Source organism: Caretta caretta, chromosome 25 (genome assembly GCF_965140235.1).
Source record: "Caretta caretta isolate rCarCar2 chromosome 25, rCarCar1.hap1, whole genome shotgun sequence".
NCBI classification, from domain to species: Eukaryota; Metazoa; Chordata; order Testudines; family Cheloniidae; genus Caretta; species Caretta caretta.
The window spans coordinates 12,292,860-12,320,284 of NC_134230.1; the positions used below are offsets into that span (position 1 = coordinate 12,292,860).

Here is a 27,425-nt window from a genome sequence, read left to right on the forward strand (position 1 = left end):
ACTGCAAAGGAATCCCCTTTTCCACGTCAAAAATACAGCTAGCTCTGGGGTGGAAAAGAGGAGCTGTTTAAGGCACTGCAATGCTACACAGTGTTAATGGAGAACAAACGTGAGTGCTAGACATAGCTGCTGGCACCATCGTGTGAAGGGGGCTCGGGGAAGGTCAGAAGCTGGTAAAGATGTTTTCAGTGAAATCCCTTCAGGAGAATTTTCTGGTGTATTTTATACTTTATTTTTCCAGCTGTATAACAAGAATCCTCCCCCTACCAGGGCTGCAGGCCCCCCCCCCACCACACACCCCTAGCCCCAGGAATGCGTTGGTCTTCCAGCCACCACCTTATAAACCACTGCAGTGTTGTAAATAATGCAGAGCGCCGGGTTCTGCCTCTCTGAGCAACAACACTCCAGAATGTGGCAATACAGTTTCAGCAGGGGTGAAAAAGCGATCAAAGGGCTCAAAGCTTCTCCCCCTGAACATACAGGACTCCCATGAACTAAGCATGGTCTAATGGCTTCCAAAGACCCATAGCTACTTTGACACTAAACAGAGAGGCAAGGTAGGGGCTGTAATCTTTCAAGATTTCATTACCTCATGCACCCTCTCTCTCAAATATCCTGGGACCCACACAGTTGCACCACTACTGGACAGTAATATTACACTGTGCAGCAATCAAGGGAAATGCTAGAAAGTTTTCTATCAAAACATTGGGGGGGGGGGCCAGAAAGTGACTTTTGATTAAACTGATTTTTCTTAAAAAAAAAACAAACCCAGGTATTTGTCAAAACCACAAACTGAAAAAATTGTGATTTTAAAAACAACGTTCTGGCCCCTAAAATCAGAACATTTTCCACATTGCAAAAAACCCAGAAAAAAATGGACAAATAATTTGGTTTTTCAATTTTTCCACAGGGAAAGAATTCCTTTCCCAGCCAGCTCAGGTGATCAGTCCCAGTCTAATGGAGTATCATCAACACTCACACCGAATCCCCCAATACCATTCACTTCCAGGTGCAAGTCATTTAACATCTGTCAGCAGCTACCTTTCTGAGAGACAGATGCAGCAAGCAGCATTGAACCTGGCTTCAGCGACACAGAGGTAAGGAGAAGGTAAGGAGCAGCTGAAAGAAATAAGGTGGAGGCTCTTTACATAATTTGTCAGCAGTGCCCAATTGGAGGAGGTTGATTTCCCAGCTACTGCCTTGCAAGCTCTCAATCCCCCACACAGGAAAAACAGCCACCCTCCACGGCCTGGAAGAGTCTCACAAATGCAAGGGGTGAGCCTGGGGGACTGCAGTAGCTGAGAGAGGTTTGTAAACGCTTCAGAAGGACTTTTTTTTAAAGTTCTTTTTCTTGGCTCATTGCCAGTCGCCTACCACACAGTCTGAGGAGGAGGAGGAGGAGGAAAAAGAAAGGACCTAGCAGGCTGGGAATAGGGGCTCAAAGGGCTTGGGTCTGTCCTGCAATCCATCGCTCTTTCGGTGGTGAAGAAGCGGTTAGGATTAAGGAAGACAGAAGAGAAACAATCCCCGAAAACACACAAAGGCTTTGTTGTTGACTGGCACTTACTTACCTGGATCTCCAAAGGCCAGGAGAAAGCGCAAGCCACTCTAATCTCTCTCTTTCTCACTGCAATGTGAGGCCACCAGTACCTTCACTCAGGGAACTGCAGATGTGTGCAACTTCCTCCACCTCCCTCCCCCAGCCCTGCTGCTCAGTCTGTTACCCAACAGGACTTCCTGAAGCAGCTAGAGTCAGGCCAAGATGGAAGAGGAGGGGGGGCAATTTGTGAGTAGCCACCAGGCCGGAGGATCTTCTAGGTTGGGGTCTTCAAAGATCCGGTAGATGCCCTGGCTATGAGATAATACTCTGAACTTGAACAGGACCACCAGCTCCAGCTCTCCCAGGCTTAATTAATGCATTACTCCCTTACACAGAGGGTCAAATTAAGGCTGATTTTTTCAAACTTCCCACCCCAATTATGCCATAAGAGCAGCACAGGCAGGCCTGAGCAGCCACGCAGAGGGGCTCTGCCCAGGGGACCACCTGCCCGCATTTCGCTGTGGGGATCAAACCCTTAGATGTCAAATGTACCTGCGTGGCCTGATGTCCAGAGTTGCAAGCACGTTCAACTCCCACAGTGACCAGGGGGAGCTGCTGCTGGTGGTTCAGCTCCTCTTGAAGAGTCAGGCCACTTATTAAGGGACCAAAATACAGACCTGAGGCCAACCTTTTTCAACACGTCTTCCCCCAAAGAAGCACTCAGCCGGTGGCAGGCCTACAATCCAGGAGTCCCAGCTGCCTGCAATTTCAACCCCACACCCATGCTTCCCCTGAGGAGTGCTGTAAGGGCATGGTTCATTCCCAGTGCTCAGCAACAAAACAGGACCTTTTGCACTCCCCACACCAGCCGCTTCAGCCACTGCCTCCCTCCCTAGGGTTCCCAGGCAGTTTGAGGACCACTGAGAGCACTGCTGGGTCTGCTTCCAATATTTTAATGAGTCGCTACATCGTACACTCATAATTATAAAAGAATAAGAATCCATAAAAATATTTTCTTTTCATAATACGCACTTAAAATACTCGAGGGCAAGTTGATGTGGTTCATTAGGGTGGGTTTCTTTTTTTTTTTTTCTTTGCCCCTGGCAGAACCCTTGGCTTGGGGGGTGGGTGCTCCCCTGAGGTGCAATTGCTCGACCCCACCCTCCCTGGAACTGCAGTTCCTGTTGAGTAGGAAAATAAAAACCAGAAGAGAGTGTTCACCAAATAGATGCGCGAGGGAAACAGTCACTGACCCGCAGAGAACTGAAGCACAGCCAATTTCAGTGCATGTCTGAAAGCTTAGGGCACGGGTGAGGAGAGAAAGGCAGGGTCGGGACACAGCACGAAGAAGGGTAGAGGGGAAGGAAGGCAACGGGGGGCGGGGAGGAATAAGTAGTTGCATAAATATCCATCGTGTGTGGCAAATCCAGATGCTGCAGCTGCGGTTTCTGTACAGGCGAGTGCTGCTCTGGCTGTAGCCAGATGTTGCACCTGCCATGCTCCCTGCTGGCACGATTCTGCCCACGAGCGGCGATCGGAGAAAGGTGCCCAAAGAGGCTAATTAACTGTCACCAACCCCAGCTGCTTCCCCCAATCTGCTCTGCAAAATTAATTAAAAAAAAAAAGAGAGAGAGATTAGTGTTGCATGCTTCTTCGGAGCTCTTCTCAGATCCCAGGACTCAGATGCTCGTCATGTACGGCCAGGAAGCAGCAGCAGTGATCAAACCCCACAGGATGTAGCAGTGGATCATCCTCTCCCTCCTGGCTTAAGGCAGCTTGCTGATTCGGCTCATCCATCTCCAGCACAGGCAGGTGCATGGAGGTGCAGTGGAAGGAAAAAGAAGAGAGGCAGACCTCAGCCTCTGGAGACAGTCCACTGATTTCCCAGTGTAGAGGGAGTAGCAGCAAAAAAAGCATTAACAGCCAGGCCAGAGAGGTGAGCAGCTGAGCAGGGCAGAGCTCCAGCTTGGAAAGTGAAGGAAGGTGGCACCATCCAGAGGAAACAGGAGGGGTGACTTCCACCCTCCCCCTCACTGGAGGCAGCACCCCCGGTGGGGGGTGGGCACGCAGTGATTTGTGCACTGGATGAGGTGGCTTTCGGGGTTGGGGGGGCAGCGGCAGGAGGCAGAGTTGAGCTGTCAGCGTCCAACAGTTTGCAGAGGCCTGTGCGCTCAGAGGTATTCTTGTAGAAAGTGCAGCAGTGTGATTTCATAATGCTCTCCGGACTCGGGGCACCGAATACTGTGTCTCTCGTTGGGGTAGATCTGCGCAGAAGCAAAAGGGATGGCCGTTAACTAGGAATAAGTCATTCCCTCCCGTTAGCCTGCCTCTCAGTTCAGAAGGCGGAGTCCCTTCTAGGGGAGCAAATGGCGGTCCGGAGAGACGGCGACCCCGGCACTCCATTACGGTGGCCGGCTAACTGCAAGCCAAAGGCCTGAGAAGCCCACTCAGCGGCAGCAGCAGTAGTAGCTACTGCCCGAGGTCAGAGGCCACCGGGGGAAAGGAGATTCCCAGCCACAGAGTGCAGGGGAAGGAGGACGGACACCAGCCAAGAGGGTGAGAGTCCAGATTCCAAACTACCACTCAGCATTGGAACACGCGGCGGATCAAGTAGTGACAGTGCCACCTACTGGCCAGGCCTGTGCAGTCAGCTGCCAACAAGCCAGTCCTTGCCACAGGAAGTCAGGGAGGTGGTAGAATCTCCTTCCTTAGAGGTTTTTAAGGTCAGGCTTGACAAAGCCCTGGCTGGGATGATTTAACTGGGAATTGGTCCTGCTTCGAGCAGGGGGTTGGACTAGATGACCTTCTGGGGTCCCTTCCAACCCTTATATTCTATGATTCTATTCTATAGGAGAGAACTCTCTGCTTCTCCAGGTGCAGGAGCATCCACGGTCCACTCATATTTCCCCTTGGAGGGATTGGGGGCGGTGGTGGGGGGGAGTTTTCTACTGCCTCCAGGCTAAAGAGACCTTCCCACCTCACTCCAGTCCCTCCTACCTGCAGCTGGTAAGGCTTTCCAGCCCGGATTAGCTGGGAGACCAGGAAGTTGGTGTGAAAAAAGTGCACGTTTTCATCCAGAAACCCATGGAGGATCAGCAAGCGGTTTGGCCTGGAGATGGGATGGGATGGGATGAGAATCAGAGCGGAGCCCTGAGCGGTGAGATGCTAGCCAGCATTACCCCCCTGGGCATGGCGCAGCACCACAGGCTTGGAGCCCTGCCTCTTCCCAGGCAGGGGAAGAGGAGGGTGGGTGAGCACAATGCCACTCTGGCTCGCTGCAGAAGGCAGTGATGAGCTGAGCGGAAATAAGGCTAAATGGGTCCTGGAACCACTCAAACAAACCTTCAGGGCCCTCCAGACAGATGTTCTCCAAGCTGAAGAGACTCTTCCCCAACCAGCCCCTCTAGCTAGACTCCCTGGTCATCATCTTCCTGCACCTTGATCTTCCTTCCAAGTGAAGCACTTCAGGCCAGCCCAGCTGGAAGGTGACTGGCAGCAACCAGATGTGCCCTGCTCTGGCCAGGGCTCTTCTCCCTGGACTTGGACCCCACTGGTGCTAACTGGTGACCAGCAACCCGACATGCTGTACACTGGCCCGTGCTGCCTGAGCTGAGTTTCAGGAACCAGGGAGGAGAACCCAAGGAACAATCATAAAACCAGGAAGGGCTATTCCTATGAGCTTTTTAATAACGTCAACACCCCCACACACACCAGAAAGCATTACAGATTCTCTACCACTCCTCATAGTACAAGTGCCCAGAGGGTGGATTTCCAATTATAAGTATCCAACTCCACAGTACTCACTCATTGGGGAGTTTTTCTACATGCAGCGCCACAGAGCCGGCCTCATAACCTGGCTGGTTGTTCTCTGGGACATCCATGTACCGCTCGGTGTATCCGGTATCGTACGCCATCCAAACAGTGACAGGGGCACCTGCTATAGCAACCTGCCAAACATGTATGGGGGGGTTCATTTTTCCTTTTCTAGGACATTTTTTGGGGGGAAGCCCATCTGTTTCTGCACATGGTGATTCTCCCCTGCCAACCCTGGTCATTTGCACCAGAGTATCCCACAACCAGGGAGTCAGAGACTTAGAGGTCTAGATGGTTGGTGAATTTTTTTCCCCCATTTGTTATTTTCCTTCCCATTCAAGACTTAAAATCACTACCGCAGTACTGGCAGTAACAGTCTCATGGGAAGCTATGCTACAGCCTGTCGCTGGGGGATGCAGAGTAATTAAACCTCTTTGGGGCAGGGACTGTCTTTGTACAGCACCCGGCACAATGGGGTCCTGGCCCAGGACTGGGGCTCTTCGGTGCCATGAACAAACAAATAATCCTTTAACCTATATGTCTGCTGGCTCAGAACACTGTAGTGTCTCCCTCTGCACAGTGCCTAAACCCCACTTGCCTGAGTCCCCACACGCCATGCCTGGTCTCGAACCCAGAGGGTAAGTGTGACGCATGCTGACCTGCCTGATTCTGGGGAGGAGCTCTGGCATGCTAGCAGCAGGCTGAGGGGAGGGAACTTTTCACCCTTCACTACAGTCTGGGTCCACAAGCCACCAAGGGCAGCAAAGAGTAAAGGCCACTGACAGGTGCAGAGCCCTAGTCCTCCCAGACACAGCAGGGACTTAGAGAAGGACACCTGACCCTAGCCAGACTCACCTTGAATACATGGGGCTTACAGATAAGGCCCATGAGGGAGAGGAAGCCCCCGTAAGACCAGCCATGTATGGCTACCCGACTCAGGTCGATGAACCCGTATTTTTCTGCTACGTAATGTAAACCTTCCACCTGGTCCTCTATCTCCACCTGACCCTAGGAGGAGGTAACGGAAAGGTGTAAGTCAATTTGTCTCCTCCCTTGTAACTGAAGAGACACCGAACAAGGCAGGGACGGAAACACGGAAACACACACACACACACACACAGGCTGCTCGACAAGCCGGGAAGAGGGAAGGAAGCGGAAGGAGACACAGTAAAAACAGGGTATTACCATCTGGTTTTTAAGGGCCCCTTCGAATTTGAGTCCTCGCTGGCAAGAGCCCCTTCCATCAATCACCACCACAGCGTAGCCTAGAGACGCTAGCGTGTTGAGCCGTAGGTACTTAATACCTTTGAAGGAGTTATTCACTAACTGCACCTAGAGCAGGAGAGAGGACAAGCCACATGGAAAGTCCCTCAGTGAAATCTGTAGCCTTTCAGCCCTACGCACCCCACTAGAGGCCACCAACAGTAGCAACTGAGTGTGGCTGGGCTCTGTACTAGCAGAAAGCTAGTCTTGGCCATTCCCAGATTCCATCAGGTTCTGAGCTGGGCAACCAAGCTTGCCGGACTGGCAAAAGCCATTAATTTGAGAAGTTATGTGGTTATGGATTAAATGGGAGAAGCCATCTGCAGTTCACTGAAAGGGGTTTACAATACTCCAAGCAAAGCTGTCCAATTCCAATCACTCAGAGGGTTACCCCCCTATGCAGAGCTGAGCTACCAAGAGCTCTGTCCTGGATGGCACCACCAGGCTCACAGAGGACATCCAAGGTCAGCTGTTGGTCCTGGCTGTGGCTGGGTCGTTACCTGAGGGCCTCCATAGACGAACAGCACCGTGGGGTGCTTCTTTCCAGGCTGGACGTTATGAGGTTTGTAGACCATCCCGTAGAGCTCTACATCTGACTGGGTATGGAAGTGAAAGATTTCGGGGGGGATGTAATCTGCAGGACAGCCTGAGGGAAACAGTTCAGACGCTAGCTACCAGGTTAAGGACAACATGCTTTCACCATCCTCCCCAGCCCAAACCAACCTGAGTTCAACCTTTGCCCAACGTGCCTCAGACCAGGGGTCCCTCCCCACCTTTCTTTTCAGGTGGGGCAGAATGTCCCAGATCTTAGCAAAACCTCCTTACAAGAGCCCCTCTCATAAAATAGTTTCAGAGGGGTAGCCGTGTTAGTCTGGATCTGTAAAAGTGGCAGAGTCCTGTGGCACCTTATAGACTAAGAGACGTACTGGAGCATGAGCTTTCGTGGGTGAATACCCACCTCGTCGGTTGCATCTGACGAAGTGGGTATTCACCCATGAAAGCTCATGCTCCAACACGTCTCTTAGTCTATAAGGTGCCACAGGACTCTTTGCCGCTTTCTCGTAAGATACATGGCCCTGTCCACCTGCATGTGGCAACTGACCACCTGCTGCGCAGGGACAACCCATTACAAACCCCACCAAGTTGGGCACCGAGCCCCTTGTACTATGCACAGCCCATTGTAACTCCAGTGTGACCCTGCAAGGGGAGAGGAGGATGGGGTGGAGGGAGAAAGCCTTCCCAGCAGGGTGCAACAGCTGCTGTGAGCTGAAAATAATTCTTTATGGGCACCAAAAGGAAGAACCAGCAGCTACACACATTCCTTGGATGAAGCAGTTAGTGGATCCCCCTCTGTAGACCATCGCAGTAAAGAACCCCCACTAAAACAGGCAGCCATTAACCTGCACCCTGCAAGGAGTGTGACGCACCATTGTATAGCATTAGGGCCCTCCGGCCCCCAGCCATGCCCAGGCTGTGCCAAGCAATGCACTGAAGAGATCCCTCCCCAAGGATTTCACAACTTCACCATGGCAGGGTGGAAATTAGCCAGGTCATTTGCCATCTGATGGTCTTTATCTCACCCCTTCCATCAGAGTCAGCTACTGGTATCAGTGATGTGCTCCTGGCTAGATGGCCTAGCACAGAGGGGATTGGGGAAGACTTACTGGCTGCCTCCATCATGCTGGCCCAGAACTTGGGCTGTTTGTGGAGTGGGTCGTCATCGGAGCCGTTCAGTTTGTAGACGTGCACGCAGGGCGGGGTGCTGACGCTGCTGTAGTGGCTGATGAACATGTCGAAGTTCTACAAGTAAGAAACAGTTGATGGGGGTGAAGCAAAGATGGTTATTCCCTCAGGCCACTTCAATGGGGGTCTGTATCCCTATCAGTGCCTTGAGAACCAGCCAATGTTTATCCCGCCCCAACCCTCCCATGCCTCCATGGCTCAGTCACCATCCTACCACATGAGCCAGATAGGACTCCTCTCTCTGGGGCCTATTAACATCACACTACTGCTTCAGAGGAGTAAGTCCATCACGAAGCCTTCCAAAGGAGCACCAGCATGGACCTCTACTTCCCATGATGGCATCTATGGAGTCCCATCAGCAGATCATGGTAGGCACTGGATCACTCCCATCAGGGCTCTCAGAGTCCAGCAGAGCAGTCACAAGCAGCCATGGCATCTAAGGGAGGCCTCATGGATCATTACAAGCCAGGACTCATACTAGCCAGAAGATAGGGAGCCTACATGGTATCCTATGGATGGGGCAAACAGACCTGGCTCATAGAGCAGCTGTGAGAGAAGCCCAGTGTGGTGAGCCGTACAATCTCGCCTGGGGACTCGTAATTGACCACATAGAGGTGATGCTCCAATGGGGTGTCCTTCGTGCCTTGGAAGTACACCAGCTTCGTCTCCTCATTCACCCAGATCTGCCAAGAGAACAGAGGGCTCAGTGTCAAAGGAAAACAGCTGACTGCTCCTGCCCCACTGCAATGATCTGTCACCAGGCAAAGTCAGCTTAAATCAAAAACATCACAGCGGTACAAGGTGCTTGTGGTATTAATGGTTAGCGCACAAGGTCTGTTCATCTGGTAAGTTACAGAACATACACAGTGCTTCTAGAGGACAGGATAACGCCCAGTCGTTTGTACCGGAGGAGGCAGCCAGCTGTCCAGGGGAAGCCTCACTGTGCCTATGTGCTAAGGAACAAAGCCAGGAAAAAGGATATTTTGGCTCTGTTCATTATGACTGAATTTATGTTTAAGCACAGATGCATCTACCCAGTGTTCCAGCATTGCTTCCCTGACCAACGTGGACCTAAAACATTTCTAACAATCACGCTATACATTCATGCTCCACACTCCTTGCGGGGGGGGCGGAATAGCCATTACCCCATGACTGAGTCCCAAACCCAATTCAACTCCATGTCTCTGTTTAATCATAGTTCCAGATCAAGCAGTTTCTAAAACGATCTGGCCAGCCAGCCTGGATGAGGTCATGCTGCATTTACGCTAGACTAGAATATGGCTTTTACACAGTTCTAGCAGAGCTTAGCTCCATCCACAATAGCTAGCTGGCCTGTTTTAGAAACTTCACGTGGAACTTGAGGTTTGTGAATCCTAAATGCTATTCCTAGCCCAGCCTAGCTGGGGTCTGCAGCAGAGTTTGGCCAGCATGGCTCTCGGGGGGTGGGGTGGGGGGGCTGGGGGGGAGAATCCATCTACATTAGCCAAGAAGACAGGGATAGAACCCTGCAGAGCAACAAATGCATTAAAATAATTGATGCCAGTACAATTTCAGCCATCGTGTGCGCAGAACAATACTGTGGCCAAAACGAACAGCACGTCCCACAGGGATCCTCTCTGTGAGGGACATAAGTAATTCCAGAGTGGGGAAAAGCTGCTGAGAGTAGCCGCATGCCCTCAAGAGTGTGAAGTGAGTGAAAATCCAAGTTAATTGGGGCTGAGCAAACAGGCTCATTATTTCAGTTGAAACCGACTGGTCAGAGCGATTAGGCTGAGGGCCACCTCATTCTTAAAGCAGAAAGGAACTGGGCCTTCCATAAGTCAGTAGCAGGCTAATAAAACACCTATCTGGCTATTCTGTGGATACACAGTTCCCTCCTCTGCACCCCACTCCACCCCCATCACACTAAATTCCCCAGCCTGTTTCTCGCAACACTCTGCAGAGGGATCAGCTAGGTGGAAGCAGATAATTCCAAGCACCAGGTAACGTTCCCGATTCCCAAATGCCTTTTGGGGTTAAAATGCTGCAATCCAGCCCCACGATGGATTTGCACAGAATGTCTTTTTGTGGCTATTGAACCTCAGACTCTACTCCTTTTTATGGCCTGACCCACGTGGTTTCCCAGAAGAAGCAATAAGAGACCTGATTAAAGGCAATCAGCTTTCTGTGCACCCAGCTACAGTGCTCCTGTGGGAAGCGAAGGCAGCAATAAAAAAGGAAACTAGAAACAAAATGAAGCTTAAATGGTTGTAGCTGGTCCCAAGAGCCTGTAGCACGAGGTATGTGCCAGGATTGTGGGTAGTGAGTACAGAAGCAGAGCACTGTAAGAGAAAATAAAGATAACCGGTACCTTGGATCCATGCCTCGCCAACACCTCCCATTCCCCACTGGTCAGGGCAACTTCCTCTTTGATAGGACATTTGAAGTCTTCTAGAAAAGAGGGAGTGCAAGGATGAGACCTAGATCCCCACCGACAGAGCATAAGAGCCGAGTACCTTCAGAAATGCCCTCCTGACGAGGGTGAGGCAGAAAGGAGAGGAAATATTCCTCTGAGTTGGGAGGGGATTTGCTCTCACCTTCGCTAAGGACATATGGTTGAGTCCAGTCGCAGCTGCTCTGCTTTAGGATGGCTGTGACTCTGTACAGGTGACAGAAGCCGGTCTTGCATTCATTGGCTCGGATGAAGCAGAGCTCTTCCTCCTCACCCTCCAGTTGGGCAAAAGGATAAAAGATATCGTGAACCTAGCAGACGAGAGATGGACAAAAGCACCATGAGCCAGGCAGCCTCTATGCTAATCGAAGCTGGAACAACACAGCCAACGCACAGCTTAGGGAGCCAACGCTAACCCATGCAATTTCATGGGAAATCAGAATGACAGAGGGTGGGGAAAGCCCGATCCTCACTTACCGGTCTCACCAAAGGAAAGCCTTGTGTGCTTAAAAAAACAGGCACGTCAGCCTTTCCATCTGACCCCACAGACCAGGACACAAGTGAGCCCACGCAGCCTTTTGAATGGCTATGTCCAGCAAAACCCTCCCCGCCCCCGGGGAATTTTGTAAAACCAAGATGCGTCAGACTGACAGCCCCACGGACTGAAGTCCTGTTTATCCACAGAAAAAGGATAGCCCAGAGAATGCAAACTCTGTCCCCTCGTCCTGTGTCCATCAATTACCTCAACCCTGACTGAGGAACCAATTCTAGGACTGAGGATAGTTCATTCTTCAAGATCCCTTCACTCTTTGACCCCTCTGCCAGAACCCTCACAAAGAAGTCAATTAGCACCACAGCTAATGATGTCTGCAAGGTGGACAGCTATCTACTAAGAGTCAGACTCACTAACTCATTTCACTCTGGCCACTCAACTGCCATGAACTGTCTTTTCCAACCTAGGCTTGGACCAGTAACTCAGAGGTGACAGTTCTTTATTATCCCACTACCAGTCCTTTGAACAATCAGAATTTGACATGGGCCATGGACATTATCAGTCTCCTAGGGCAATCTGCTTCAGCATAGGCCAATCTGGATGCACGTCCCACACTCAAGAGAAAAGGGAAAAACTCAAAGGCCTGTTTCTAATTTGGGACAGCCCCGTGCCCTTACATTTATCCACACATCTGTGACTTCTTCATAGATCACATATGGCTGGACGTTTTCTGGCACAGCTTTGGCAAATTCGATGCGCTGCTCCTCACTTTCTGGTACTGGGATAAAGAGTGCTGGAGGCAGGAGGACTAGCTGGAGCCGTTGCTGGGGTCTATCTAGGAACATGGCCCAGGCGCTGGGAAAGAGAGAAGTTAGCAAAGGTGAAATTGACAGCATTGAAGAACAGAGATCTCTGATGTCAAGAACACACTAGCTTTCCCTCTGCTGAGGAGAGGATTTAAGCTCCCCCTCATTCCGCCCTTTCAAGTTTGTATGAGTCTTTCCAATAAATATGTATCCCAAAGCATCCATGGGTAACAGACAGATTTACTAGAATGGCCATTTACAAAGAAACTCATTTAGCGGCGCTACATGTTTAGAATTTAACTTTCCAGTGGGCAGTCCCTCTCCTTGGGTAGCAAGGGCCACTTGTTTTAGCATGAGCTCCTAAAACAAAACAAGAAACTAAACCACTCTGCAGCTTCCTTGCTGCCTGGCTATGCGAGTGGGGAAAGGAACAGACCAAAGAGCAGTGCAAACTGAAGGAGCTGCTCCAGTCTCAGCTTCGAGTCCCTCAGGGAAGACAGCTGCTTAATCAGGAGTGGTGCTCTATTGCTGTCCTCCTGGCTAGAGGAGGCAGGTCATCACTGCCTGGTTTGGACACCCCTCAGGCCTGTGACCACAGCAGAAGAGGGTTATAAACCTGGGAAAGATGAAGCCTTCCTGAAGAAGCAGGTTCCCCTATGAATGATACCCTGCTGATCATGACCTGATTTCATAAACTAATGAATCCTGCCTACCTAGATGAACCTTAGTGCATGGCAGTTGTATCATGAAGTGGAAGGCTGCCTTATGGTTCCTATGTAAGGCTGGGTAAATCTAGCGCTAGGGCATGGTGGAATAATCAAGAACAGGCCCAAAGAAAAGTGCAGCATCATGCTCCAGTTACTGATCAGCCACAGAAATTACATCTTCTGAACACAATTTATAAACAGCCAAAACAAGTATGATGTGGCCTGAAGCCTGCCAAAACCTTAGCAAGCTTTTTAAGCAAAATTAAAGATATTTTAGTAGGAAAGATTTCCGCCCCCGATGCTATTTTGGGATTCTGTAACACTTTTCAAGAAAAAAAGAGCCACACCAGGTCTGAGAATCATCCAGGTTTGTGTGGGGGAAGGGGAAAAATGAACATGATGTGCTTCTTGTACTTGGAAAAGCAAATCACTGAGCTGGGACCTTCACCTTCAAGGTCTCTGTTTCCAAGTACAGCAGAAGAATAGTCCAAAGATATACGGTCAAAGGAAAGCATGTCAGGAATCATGTAGCTAAATCTGCCAGGAACCCCTTAGAAAATACACACACCCTAACACAAGACCCTCTTCTCATCTAGCCAAACAGGAAGAAGTTCCCCAATACAGATTCACTCAGTCCTTCGGGACTGGATGTTATGACCATTAAAAACTTTTATACCTATGCAAGCTAAGAGACCAACGTTCCAAAAGTGTAAGCTAGGCCCCTGCAGAGACAAATGAGTTCTCCCAGTATACAGAATGCACAAAAGACTAGGTGCATTGTGGGAATTTTTCACCTTCCTCTAATGCATCTGGCCTGGTCACAGACAGAAGCAGGACAAAATCATTGTTCTATTTAACGATGTGACCCTTTATAAAGTCCTCATTTCCTAGCAGGAGTGTTTTGTCCATGTGCCTATGGGTTAACTGTCCTAGTCATGGAGTTTTATTTAATTCCCTGGGGGCGGGGAGGGTCACACTCAATACATCAATGTCATTTACACTTGTGGCAGTGTTACGGTTCTGGCTTAAAACCCACAAAAGCTAAAAAACATGAAGCCCTTCACCCTGTACTCCACTTGGTCAGTTAGCACATGTGCTATCTAAGGTCATATTATTGCAGGGGCTGAGTCAAGCGCAGCCAAGACTTCTGGCTTTTGTGGGTTTAAAACCAGGCCTTCATGGCAAAAGAGGAGAGGCAAATTTCTTCACTGAGTGGCTGTATAGCTCAGTAAACTGGTGGGGTGGGTGGGGGTAGTGTGTGGTAGAAAAACCTACGTACTATTTGCCATCTCTGGTCCATCCAGCCCGTGCGATGTACTCCACCGTAGGGAACAATGTGGCAAAAGGCTGTACCAGCTCCTTGTCTTGGGCGCACACCATCTGCAACAAGAGACCAAAAGAGTATTAAAAAAAACAAAACAGGATGTTCCAACACTGTGGGCTGGTCAACAACGAAAACTTACATCAGCCTAACTATGTCTCTGAGGGGTGTGAAAAACCAATATCCCTGAGAAATGTAGCTAAGCCGAACTAACAGCTGGTTTAGACAGTGCTAGGTCAATAGATGAAGAATTCTGTCAACCTAGCTACCGCCCGTCAGGATTACCTATGCTGACGGGAGAACCCTCCTGTTGAAGTAATCACTACTTACCTTTCCCTGGCTGTCCATTTTAAACTCTGCCAGTTTTAATGAGATCTTGGGATTTTTGCTACCTGCAGAGGAAGAGGCAAGGAGAGAGAACACCATTATCAGACGGCAAGCGGTCTGAGCATCCCATGCTTGAGGAGAACAAAAATCTGAGCCTGATGCTATCTGGCTGTGTGTGGATATACACCTGTGGAATGGCAATGCTGAGATTGAATTGCTCTTACCTCCACACCAGTGTGTGGAGAAGTATGCCTGCCCATGCGAATGAATGCATGAGCAAGCATTCCCAGCATGGAGAAGGTGGGATTCCAAGTGCATTCAGCAGTGTGACAAAGGAATACCCTCCATCTCGTAACAGCAATCCCTTTATTTAAATTGGACTTTAGCTGTCCTTCCTGTAATGACCTTTGTGCTGACAGATTTGGAGACTGTCCTGAATATTTATCATCCTGGTAAGTATCTAGATTATGCAAAGTCAATAGCACAGATGATGATGCTTCAGCCCGCATGAGGCAGCAGCTGCATTAGTCACACTCTTGCACCTCACTGACCTGTCCTGGGGTACCGATAGGAATCTGTTTTTCTCTCCTCCAGGGCAGGTGAAGGAACATGAATTATCTCCACCTCTGACTCATCCACTTCCTCATACAAGATCCGCAGCGTTTTCCAACCCTCTGAACCTAGGATAAAACAAGGTAGGCCTGTTTGCCTTCACGCAGTTTCCCCAACTGTGTCGACTTGCCAGGACTCCCACAGCAGCACATACTGGGCCTACTGGTTTTCCACATCTCCCTTAGAATCATGCAGCACCTAACTATTCACACAAATATTTACCAGCACACAGCCCCTAATGAATGACCTGGAACTCAGCACCTTAAAGGGGCCAATAATTATGCTACAAATGCAGCTCCGTCTCTCCAGGGCTAAGCAGAACACTGACCTTCTAGGGTGGCTGTGGGGCACCACCAGTACCCTGTGAACCGATCAAACTCTTCCTGAATGACAAATGTGGCTACACCTGCCGATTTGGGGTCATCTAACACATTGGATAAACCTGCAAAGGAAAAAGAGCAGAGAGCGGCTGAAGTTAATGGAAAGACTGATCCAGAAAGGGAATGGGACTCAGATGGAAAGAAAAAAAAAAAAAAAAAAAGGGCAACAGGAGTAAATCCTTCTAGTCAGACTCTTGGTCTAAGAGGTGATTCTCCTCCAGATGTGGAGGAGCAGTTCCGGTTACCTTTATGGCAATAAGTCATCCGTCTCTCCTCTCCCGTCTCAATATTTGCTACCCACAGGTCATTGTTATTGATGAATGAAAAGACGGAGGGGTCGGCCGGGCAGATCTTGGGATCCATTCGAGGTCCCGTGCACTGGGTCTTGATCTCCAGGGGTTTCATTGGAGACACCTGGGGAAATAAGGCACAGGATGTGCCCCTATTCTGCTTTCAGCTTCAAACAAAGGCACAAACTTCTTGATAGATCCAGCCCACCCACGAGGGAACCAAGACCAAGAAAACAAGACTTGATGGCAGACCAGAGCCAAGGTCCAACTCAAGAGGTATTCACTATGGGAACACCACGCTGAGCTGCAGAATCCCTCAAACCTCCCACAGAGCCATTAGTGGACCCACCATGAAGCCATTCTGTCCCCCATCTCGACAGTGGAAGAGGCTGTTGCTGGCCTGGAAAAGAAAGAGGCCACTCTTGCTGTGGAAATCGTAGGAAGTGATTCCAAAGACCCCGAGACGCTTGCGTTCCCTCAGGAGTTCTTCTTCCCTAGAGTACATTCCATGGTGAGGGGTTGCCTGGTTGCGAACGACAGAGAGACAATATGCAGGTCTGAAGGAATGGCAATGCTTTATTAATGAGACCATCTAATCCAGGAGTGGCCAGACTATAACCCACTAGCCAAATGCAGCCAGCAGTACGACAGCATGGCCATCTTTAGTGTGAAAGCATGGTCCATGAAGGCTACACCCCCATGACCTTCCAATTGCAATGTCCCCATCTAGATCTGAGCCAAAGACTTGGACCTATAGTCCATGAGTGGCACCTCCACCTTAAAACTGAGGAAGAGCTGCTGCTTTTTTATGCAAATTAGGAGCAGCCAATTAACCTAATGATATTATCCATGTCCTCTCATATACAGCTTCCAGGAATCTTGAGTTAGTTTCAAGGGGACTCTGAGAAGATCCAATTCAATCTGGTTTATGAGAGTCTAATTGGCAATGTATGTTTAGAATGGGGGGGGGTCAGATAGCTCAGTGGTTTGAGCATTGGCTTGCTAAACCCAGGCTTGTGAGTTCAATCCTTGAGGGAGCCATTTAGGGATATGGGGCAAAAATTGGGGATTGGTCCTGCTTTGAGCAGGGGGTTGGACTAGATGACCTCCTGAGGTCCCTTCCAACCCTGATCTTCTATGATTCTAATGCAGGCAGCAGACTGAACCTTATTCCACACATTTGATAAAAGCACGAAGTTATCAAAAATAACATGATAATCAATGTGCAAATGGAGGGAGGGCAGGTGTGGGGAGTCTGGCCAAGACAGCCAGAGCTCTGGTCTATTCTCCCACCAGTTTATTTTACTGGTTTATGACTGCAGGCAGACTGCAGGCAACAAGAGACTTAGGTAGAGTGTAAAACCTGTCCTTGGCCTGCCAGCTGCTATTCCATGCTCTCACTGCCAGCCCCATGCCTGGCACACCAGCCACTCTCCCGTATTACCTGGGAAGACATCTTCCTACACAGCACTCTATCAGTGCCATGCCCACAGCATCAACCCCTGCCCCTTGTTCCTGCCTTACATGCCACTTCACTGAACTCCAACAGTCCAACAGAGTGGTACCCAACATACCAGCTACCACTCCAACATCCTACCGTCAGCCTGGGTCCCTGTGCACCATCACAGCAAAGAGTATGTTGCATCTCCTCACCTGAAAGTGATCCAGCATCTGTTTCCATGACAAGAGTAGCAGGGCCTCTTTCCGTATCTTTTTGGGAATCTCTGAGTAAAGAAGGGAATTCTCCCGGCTGCCATATGGCATCCCTGTATGGAACAAAACAAAATAATTGTGGCAATTTCAGAGAAGTCAGCCAGGACTAACCCAGGAGAGGCGGATAAACAAGGCCATTTTCTTAAATATTCAGGAAGCCGAGATGGCTCAGAGGCTTTTTAAGAGAGGACTTTCTCAACCTGCTCTTACACAGTCCACTCACTGCATAGGGTCCAAACGCTTTAGTTTTACCGACATGCAAATTTTTCAACAGGACCAAGTTTACTCAAACCTTCTCCCAGCTTTGGCTGCTCCTAGGGTTCCTCTCTACAGGCTGCTCAGCCACCACCCTAGATCCTCACTCTAGAGAGCTGACTCCTGTAGCTGTGTGTGTCTGAGTCAGCAGAACCCTCTTAGCATTCCTCAGTACCACAAAGATCTGCTAACACAGCCAGCCTGTTACAGGAATATAAACCTTTAGGTCCTAGGGACCAGGTTCAAATGTGGCTTTGTTTAACAGTGGCCAAAAGGCATTGCTATATGCTGGCTGTTCAGTGGCCTGGTCAAATGAAGTTATTTGTGTCGGTCCAATTTCCAACATCAAAATCCTAACACAGCTGGCAACTATGCTGGCAGTTTCAGCAGAGGCACCAAAGACAATGAATGTTTCCTTTCACCCTTACTGGTGGTGACACTCTAGATCAAGGCTGTAGTACGCTGACAGGATGCCATGTGGGGGAAGCTTGCCATGCTGCTGTCCCTGTGGCATCTATTCTGTGCAGGAAAGGAAGCCTTCAGTCTCCAAGCTTGTTAACCTGTCACTAAATTCACTTTACAACAATTAACATTTAAATATATTTGTACTCCGGAAGCAAAGCAACTTATGAGCATACAATCTTCAGAGATGCAGAAACACTGAAATGCTGAGCATGTGGTGTTTAATATAAGCAGCATCTGCCATGATACAACATCAGAGTCTATGGGAACAGCCCAGGAAAGATCTAACATGTTCAAACAGAACAGGATGTAGTCAGGGACACAGATAATACTACAGATGCATTCTCAAGGCCATGACAACAACAACCTGTGAACCTCCAGACCCATCTATGCATATTCTCATACTCCACTAATATTGTCTAGGACTACTCTTCTCTCTCCAATAAGATCCACACTGATGCTTGGAAAGCAATACTTATGCTAAACTTGGGAAAATACTGGTATGGTGAAACGTCAATAGGCACATCTCTTAACTCAGAACCAGATTCTACACAGTACCTACCTAATGCAGTACAGAGCAAATAGAACAGGTAACTCAACCCCAGCTTAATGAGACTGTAATAGAGTAGGAAGGTTTTACTCAATATTGTGGGAATGCCTTGAAGTTAAGACATTTTGAAATCGAATTACTAGACACTGCTTTGAAATAGTCAGCCAATATCTAATCTGCTCCTGCGTTCCATATATCTTCTTGAGGAGCAATGAAAATTAAACATCAAACATATGGATACATCATTTAACACTGGGTACGGGAATTGTCTTTGTCATTCTACTATACAACTTCAGCTAGGAAGATGAATTAGAAACTCCTGACACTATGGAGAAAAATTACTAACATCAAATGAGACTCATAAGCCAACTACAGTAGAATCTCAGTTACGAACACTTCGGGAACGGAGGTTGTTCATAACTATGAAATGTTCGTAACTCTGAACAAAACGTTATGGTTGTTCTTTCAAAAGTTTACAACTGAACATTGACTTAATACAACTTTGACACTTTACTATGCAGACGAAAAACACTGTTTTTAACCATCTTAATTTAAATGAAACAAGTACAGAAACAGTTTCCTTAACTAGTCAAAAAAATGCAAACTCCCCCCCCCCTTTTTTTTTTTAAAGTAGTTAACGTTTAACACAGTACTGTGCTGTATTTGCTCTTTTTTTCCCCCATCTCTACTGCTGCCTGATTGCGTACTTCCAGTTCCAAATGAGGTGTGTGGTTGACCGGTCAGTTTGTAACTCTTGTGTTCATAACTCTGGGGTTCTACTGTACTTAAAATATCTGGTGTAAGTGACAAAAGGTAGCCAAAGAACCCGCACCAAAGGGGTCTAACGGGTCTATTCTGCTCTGACATATGGACAAACTTAATTAATGAAGAGCCATTATTGTCCATGCTCTCTCTCTCTAAGAGCCCAGATGCTTTTTTCCCCCCTCTTAACACATCTGTTTAACTTGTTTGCAGGGTGCCCGTTCCATTAATTTCTCTATGAAAATGTACTGAGGACTATAATAAGTAACAGTCACAGGCACACAAGAGTTACCAGAATGGGTCATACCATTGGTTCATCAAATCCAGCATCCAAGGCTTCAAAGGAAAATGGGGCCACTGCAGGAAAACATGGTCAGTTGTGTGGAGTGTCACACATGGAGAAAGTTCTTTACTGAGCCCTGTAACGATTAGCTTTTGCCCTGGAACATGAAATATTTCTCTTTCACAGCCTGTAAAACTAATTATTACTGACCATAAAATTACCCAGCCCTTATAAAATCCAGCCACTGTATTTAGCTGTTGCTTATTAGTTACATCATGGTTCTGCCTATAACTATAAACTGGTACAGCACAAAAATCTGCCTTCTCTCAAGTCTCCGGTAAGGAAGAGAATATTTCTCTAGGAAACATCATTAATACCCAACACTTATCTAGTTATTTTTCCTCTTGTCAAAGCGTTTATAAACACTGATTTATCCTCAACACCCACACCGAGGTAAGACTCTTCCAGTTTATTGGGGAAAATAGCAACAAGGCTGACTGATGGGCTGTCTCTATGAAAAAAACCTGATATCACCTAGCCAATCAATGAACTGCACTCGGCTTGCAAGGATACAAGAACCACAGGGAGAGTCCTCAGGTCCCTAGATAGCCAACCTGCTTAAAGAACCAATTATCCCCATTTTTTTGAGGAAATGCTCCATAGATCGGAGAACTGACCAAACCAAGTCCACATGAGAAATGGAGAAGCAGCAGCACCCAGAGGTCCCCAGCTGGGGCCCTGTTTGGGTCAGCCACTATAGGTAAATGGTCAGATAGTCCTTGCCCTGAAGAGTGTCCAGTCTAAACAAAGGGTAGGAGAGAGGCAGGCTTATCTCCATTTAACACTGGGGGAACTGAGGCATGGAGAGATTAAGTGACTAGCCCAAGATCGTACAAGAAGCCTACACCAAAGCCAGGAACTGAACCCATATCTTCCGAGTCCCAATCCAGTGCTTTAACCACAAGACCATCCTTTCTTTTCCCCTTCCTCTCTGGCACTGGGCTGCTGAATGAAGACATCAGCCAACAAAGCTTACCCTGCGGACACAGAGACAGGTTTGACTCTGCCAAGGGACTATCGAGGTAACCTGCTAAGGAAGGTGGCTAGCTGAAGCAAGGCTTACCCAGATAGTAAAGGCGATGAGAATGTGGGCTGGACTCTTCTGTTTTCTGGACAAATTGGAAATCATGGGGCGCCTTGTTCACTATCATGCCTGAATACTTCCTGCTGCTGTGAATAATGTCACGCAGCCCATCCCACGAATGCTTCTCCACCAGGAACTGGGAAGGCACGTCCTCCATCTCAACCACTTCAGTGTTGTCTGACAGCGCATCCACTGCAGTCATCCTCTCTTCCTCCTCGGAACTGGTCAAGAAACTGAGAAAGAAGGTGCAGGAGATGAATTAATGTGGGGGATCGGATGAGGCACATTCCATCCGCTCACAGGGAGCTCAGTTAAACATAAACAGTACCAGATGGAAAGGAATACTCCATCTCCCACACCCAACTTGGTAAAGGATGCTAACTGAGCCCAAGACTCATTTGCAGGACTTCTTCCAGAAAAAAAGTCAACTGTTAAATCAGTCAGGGCAGGAAAACATCTGGTGTAGCAAGTGCTTAATCATTTGACCTAAGTGAAACATACTCCAGGCATTGAGATGGGATAGGCCCTGATTGGAAGATACCATCAATGTATGGGTGAGCACACAGAGAAACTTCTGACCTGCGTAAAGTCCCCTTCCTGTCCTGCAGAGAGATCAGATACACAACTCAAATAAGTTTAGCGAAGGCATGACACCTGACTTACTTGAAGTGCTGCTGCAACCAGGAGTGAAGTGGCACAAATGACAAAATAAGATACCAGTGCAACTGAGTTGGCTAATGGTAAGTGGCACAGGAATAATGCATATCTTGGACTCTTATTGTATAATCAGCAGGAATCCCTCATTGATTTCCAAAGTATCACATTATATAAAACCCACAACCCAACTCCCACAGTCATAAAACCTTCCAGTCCAGCCCCTCCAGCCATTAGTCACTTCTGGGATCTGCACAGTCCAACATTTGTATATGAAGCAGGATACACTACCCTTGATCAACCTTATTCCAGATGAGGCAAGGGCTCACAAGTCAGAGTAGGGACCTTATTCTCAGTGGAACTGGGGCCCAGGGAGCATAGACCCAGGTAACCAGTAGCAAGCTAATTTGCAAGACTCGTTTTCTTCTTTAAAAAAAGTGACATTTCTGTAATGGCACCCTCAAGTCACCACAGCACTAGTCCCTTTATTATTTCCTATTCCTACCTATTAACATGGCATCTGAGCACCTCAATCTTGCATGCATTTAGCCTCACAGCACCACGTGAGGTAGGCCAATGCTGTTAGCAAGTGCTTCTTTACAAATGGGAATTGACGCACTGAGGGAAACCTGTGCTGGAGCAGGGAATTGACACCCTAAACGCTGGACCATCTTTCTTCATGGTCTCAGGCTAACATCCTAATGGCTGGACCATCTTTCTTCATGGTCATCTTATGGGGTCAAGGCTCCTACTCTGGGACATTTAGCTATTCGTGGGTATCTGAAGATTTCAGTGTGCTGGAAAATAAATGAAACCAGAGCAGTCTCATCACCTTGACAAAATCACCATCTTAGAGGCTGCAGCAATCTAACAATGTAGTAAATAAGTCTATAGGAGTTTACAAAAAAAAAAAAAGAGAGCGAGAGAGAGAGACCCCTGTTCTAAACCGCCCTGAGTTAACCAAGACTTCCATTTTAAAGTCACATTTCTTAAGTGAGTGAATGCAGCTTGCCCCTTAAGAGATTTGTCTGCATTCTGAACGGAGGACATCCGACCATGTGCCTGTCAGACTTGAGTATTTAATTTGCATGAAATATATACCAAATCTCTGAAAGTGCAGCTTCAGCGCCACGCAGGCCCTCTCCCACTTTGGTTCTGGCGGGAGTTGGGGGAGGGTGGTTAATTTATAAACCAGTGTTAGATCAGATCATTTCATCTCAATCCACTTTATCTCACAAATGATTCTGCCAGGAAATCTCTCAGCACTCCTAGGGGACTCCCCACAACCTTCCAATAGCCTTTTAAGAATAAAGTTTCCTTCCCTACATCTTGATCTCATTTGACTGTCCATAGACATGTATTCTGTACTACAAAATTATGCCTTTCAATGTTCAAGCACAAGGACAACTTGATTTCCCTCTTAATGAATAAATACCTCGTGATGTCAAAAACACAAACCTCTTTTCCTTTAACCAAGAGGGAAAAGGAAAGTCTTTACAGTTCCTCCTCCAATCTGTTACTTTCCCGACTTCATTCTGAGAGACTAACCTGAGATTAGCCAAGTAGCAATCCAAACCACACACAGAATCTGCTGCCTGAGACCCAGTGAATGGAGTGGGCTTTGCATAACCAGCAGACCACACCACAGTACACCAGGCCAGAAAACCTGAACTAAAATACAGCTTGACTCCCTTAAGTTACAGCTACAGAGTATAATGGCAGCTTCCAATTCCTGAGTCTCTCAGTGGTGCAGAGAATACAATGTGGAAGCTACAGAAAGGGGCTCTCAAAATAAACCTCCCCCCACTACTCCTAATATCTATGACCCTGAAGCCAAACAACAAAACAAATCACAACTTGAAAATTAAACAAAGAAAAGTACTTTCCAATCAGACCACGGCAGGCAGCACAAGTAAAGCCAAAGTGGCAGAGACAGCAGACAACGTGATGAAACATTGGAACAAGCTTTGAGGAACTTTCTCCCAAGACTTTGCAGAGCATCAATGGTCCTGAGTCTCTCCAGTGTGCACCCAGGACCATACAGGGGGCATTAAATTCAGTCTAATGTCCTTCCCCTTCAAAGCAACTAATACTGTGTTTCAAGGCAAACTGCTGCCTATCAAAAATATGTCACAGAGAACACAAGGATATAAAAAAGGATAGAGCAGTGATTTGGGGAACACGCCTCTCTCTTCCCAAATCCCACTGCAGCTTGGATCTTAAAAGTCCACTCAGCTGGTAAAACAAAATAGCTTTCATGCAACTGTATACATTCCACCCTACAGCTAATTCCCATCCAGTTGGTGAAGCCTCTTCAAGGTTAGTGACGTGATCATTCAAACAACACTGCTCCTCACAAGAAGGGCTTTCAAGGCCAGATCAGGTTTCAATGACCTAAATTCAGGACAGTCCATTCACACCCAGATTATACATACTTGCAACCACCTACTCCACAGTGACTAACCCCACTGCTAACAATTAGATGGTAGAAAAAGGCACTCCAAAAGATCCTGGGGTTATCCCCCTCCCTGATGAATTTTGTCTGTAGAACACACTGTGATTGAGACCTGGTCTACACTTAAAATTTAGGTTGACATAGCTACAGCACTCGGGGTGAGAAAAATCCACACTCCTGAGCACCACAGCTATGCAGACCTAACCCCTGGTGTAGATGCAGCTAGGTCAAGGGAAGAATGCTACTGTTGACCTAGCTACAGTCACTCAGGGAGATGGTTTTCCCACAGCAACAGAAAAAACCCTTCCATCGCTGCAGAGTGCGTCTACACAATGGGGTTAAACTGGCACAGCTACGGCACCAGAGATGCTGCTCTAGACTCTGCAGCATAGACATGGCCCAAGATCCAAGATGATCTCAGCAGAAACGGAGCAGTCAGCCTTTAATCCTACATTCAGTATTCCTCAACCACATCACAAAAGAATCTGAAGAAGTCCAAATATACTGTTTTACCATCTTGCTTAGTCTGCCACATCTGACAAGGTTATGTGGCTGCAGGGTTTGGGGAGAGGGGAAATTTAATAAAGTTAGGCTGAAGAGAAACAGCAAAGGTAGGGGAGCAAGGAGCATTAGAGTAGAAAAATGCAGACAAAGACCTTTTAAAGCCTGGAACCTAAATTCAGTAGAAAAGAGGTAATTTTCCTCAAGCATTTCAGGCACTCTGGATACAGTTGGACACAGGATGTAATGGGCAGAATTAACAGGTGATGGTTTATCACTCATTCAGAATGTTGATTGTAGCCCTCTGACCACTTGGTCCCAAAGGCCACAAAGACCCTGACAGAGACCAGGAAATTTACCTTCTCCAACTTCCTGCAGTCTCGTTTTCCAGACGAACCCTCTTTATCTTCTGCATTAACTACTCAGCGAGCCTTGGGCAAGACAGGAAACTAGATGAGGAGAGAGAAAGAACAGATCTCATGTAACCGCAGTTCCCCCTGGCATGGGAATGAAACACTATAAAAAGAGCCCTCCATCAATCATGTTGCCAACACAGCCTGGGGCCTACTGAGCGGTTTTCTGGGGATATCTTTGCTTTACAGTCCAATTCCATCCCAATTAATCCATAGGGGATATTAATACTCAGATGTTTTAAGAGGTGCATTTCCTAGCTCCTCAGCATTGAAGCTCAGTGTATGCAGTGACCCATGCAGGTAGTCAAAATTCTGCAAAATTCCCAGTTAAAAATCTTCTGAGGGATCTTGATCTTTAATGCCCAGATTTCTGTAAGGCCCTAGATTAGAGTACTCAAACCTGGTGCATATATTTCAGGCAGGTGCCAAACAGAGGGGCACCTCCAGGAGCCAGAGAGAGGGTCAGCAGGCCCACTACTGTCAGCATCACAGCTCCCCCAAGAATATAACCCCCACTTGTTTACAGAGCTGGCAATTCTGTCTCAGCAACAGCCTGATGACTGCGACAGAACAGCCAGGGTCACTGGTATTTACAAGATGTTATTGCTCCTTAAGACCATAAGGAGGAATGTGTCTTTAACACATAACTATTCCCTCACCCAAAATCCTAGCCAAGAAAATCCTGAAAGTACAATGGGACCTCCACCTCATCACCCATTCTCTAGCAGACCTTTGGATTGTAGCTACACCCCCGATCTGCAGCACTAACAGTCTTCACTAACAGACCCCTGGGCCTGTCCAAACAACAACCAGCTCCTATCCATCCAACAGTACACCAGGGGAGGCTAGGTACGGAAGCTATTTCACTTGCCCGCTCCATCAGGGAGAGGTCCCGGCAGTGATGTTCCCTGACTCAGGAAAGCTCAAAGTGGGGGTAGGCAGAAACATCCAGTATTTTGGAGATAGTTTTAGATGTGCGTATGAACCACATCAGGACTGGGATTGGATAGTGATCCAAGGGATACCCTTTTACAATCCCTTAGGGGATCAAATTCTATGCAGAAGAGCCACAGCAGTGCCCATGGATCCCAACTGAAGATGGCCCAAACTAATGGGACCTAAAGAATCAGAAATCTGTCAGAGAGGCTGAGGACATGGGCAATTATAATCTCATCAGCAAGACCCTGGACTGCTGCTGCTGTGTCTGCCAGCCCCACAAAGAGTCTGTCACCTCCAGGCCCAACAGCCTTAAATGTTTCCCTGTGTTGTCTGGAAGCTCTGAGACCTACCTACCTACCCCAGAATAGGCAAATCAATAAGAACTTGTACAGAAAGGAACGGGGCTTGGCGTGAAGCAGCTGCCAACAGCCACTGGCATTAATGGCGAGGCAGAGGAGCCCTGCCCAATCTCCTGTCACCGGCAAGGCCAGAGGAGCGGTTATTTCTCCGTAGGAGGGAGCCGGCTGCTAAGGCAATGCCAGGCAAAGAGGGCAGCTGGACTCTGTCACTGTAACCTCTGTCCCATCTGCCAAAAGGGCGAGTCGACGCTTGCCTGTGAAAATAAGGAGTGAGCGTATTCCTCACCCCCCCCACCCGCACCCCCAGGAGGCAGCCCAGGGAGCAGACGCCCCCACCCTCGAAGAGACTCGGGGGGGGGTTCGGGGGCCGTGACATTCCCCCACCCCCAGGCCAATAGGGGCGAGGCTCCCCATTCCTCCCGGGAAGTCTGGGGAGGGGGAGCCAGTGACAGCCCCCCGCACCCCCCAAGGCATTGGGGAGGGCTCCCCATGCTCCTGGGCAATGGGGACAGAGGCCCGGCCAGAGACACCCCCTCCCCCGGGGCAGAGCCCCCCACGCCACAGGCCCTGCGGAAGGAGGGCAGTGACCCCGCCCCTCTTGTGGAGGGCAGCCCCCCTCAGGCTGGGGGAGGGGGAGTCAGAGCCCCGATGGGGAGCGGGGTCCCCCCCCGAACTCACCCCGGGGCTCGGCGTCCTCCCCCGGCCGGGGCGGCTCCTCAGCGGGGAGGGGGGGGCGGTGACTCCTTCACTCCCGCTCCATGTCCCGGACACTCAGACAGCGGCCCCGGAAACGGGGAGGGGAAGGGGGAGGGGCGGCCTGCTCAGGCGCGACCTTTGACCCGGAGGCGGAAGCGCGCCGGCCTCGGGGTGGCGAGGGGAGGCCCGCGAGGAACCAGCCCGCCCCTGGGAGGTTCACCGGGCAGAAGCGCTTGGGAGGAGCCACTCTCGAGGATAGGGGAGCTTGGGAGCAACCATTGCACGGTGGGGAGGGGAAGCCAACGTTCCAGGAGGGGGATGGAACCATTCAACCGGGAATTTGAGGGTCCAGGGAGGGAACTAAACCTAATGGGAGGAGGGCACACAGAGAAAGAAACTTCTGTCCCCCTCCTGGAGCCTGGGCGCTCTCTTGCCCAGCCCTCCCTCTTTCCCACACTGGCGTTGGTTTAGTCTTTCGTAGCATTATCCCCTTCTAAGACATGCTGAGTGGTA

At 48.8% G+C, this 27,425-nt stretch overlaps 2 protein-coding genes and 1 long non-coding RNA gene across 6 annotated transcripts in view; 1 reads left to right on the top strand and 2 right to left on the bottom strand.

Annotated features, from left to right (window-relative positions):
- Window positions 1–1,681, bottom strand: part of LOC125627210 (procathepsin L) — a 16,226-nt gene extending 14,545 nt beyond the window's left edge. Inside the window, exon 1 of the mRNA XM_048831102.2 lies at window positions 1,572–1,681. The gene's annotated coding sequence lies outside the window, so the exon portion shown is untranslated. The remainder of the gene's footprint in view (window positions 1–1,571) is intronic.
- Window positions 1–2,551, top strand: part of LOC125627214 (uncharacterized) — a 19,526-nt gene extending 16,975 nt beyond the window's left edge. For all 3 annotated transcript variants that reach the window (XR_007353952.2, XR_012666069.1, XR_012666070.1), the window contains exon 2: window positions 911–2,551. This is a non-coding gene — a long non-coding RNA (uncharacterized LOC125627214). The remainder of the gene's footprint in view (window positions 1–910) is intronic.
- Window positions 2,478–27,047, bottom strand: DPP9 (dipeptidyl peptidase 9). Of its 2 annotated transcripts, none has more exons than XM_048831101.2 (21): window positions 26,895–27,047; window positions 24,865–24,954; window positions 20,875–21,128; window positions 17,380–17,492; window positions 16,076–16,249; window positions 15,682–15,850; window positions 15,385–15,498; window positions 14,996–15,124; window positions 14,448–14,509; window positions 14,076–14,176; window positions 11,961–12,138; window positions 10,936–11,101; window positions 10,710–10,786; window positions 8,890–9,042; window positions 8,281–8,416; window positions 7,117–7,262; window positions 6,539–6,685; window positions 6,209–6,361; window positions 5,345–5,487; window positions 4,538–4,649; window positions 2,478–3,804 (listed from the first exon to the last, which is right to left on the bottom strand). In XM_048831101.2, exons 2-21 carry the CDS (start codon window positions 24,918–24,920, stop codon window positions 3,712–3,714), a joined length of 2,676 nt encoding a protein of 891 aa, XP_048687058.1. In that variant the 5' UTR covers window positions 24,921–24,954; window positions 26,895–27,047; the 3' UTR covers window positions 2,478–3,711. The 2 variants fall into 2 exon arrangements, with proteins under 2 accessions (XP_048687058.1, XP_048687057.1); XM_048831100.2 differs by having other exon boundaries at window positions 10,710–10,789.
- Between the last annotated feature and the right edge of the window lie 378 nt (window positions 27,048–27,425).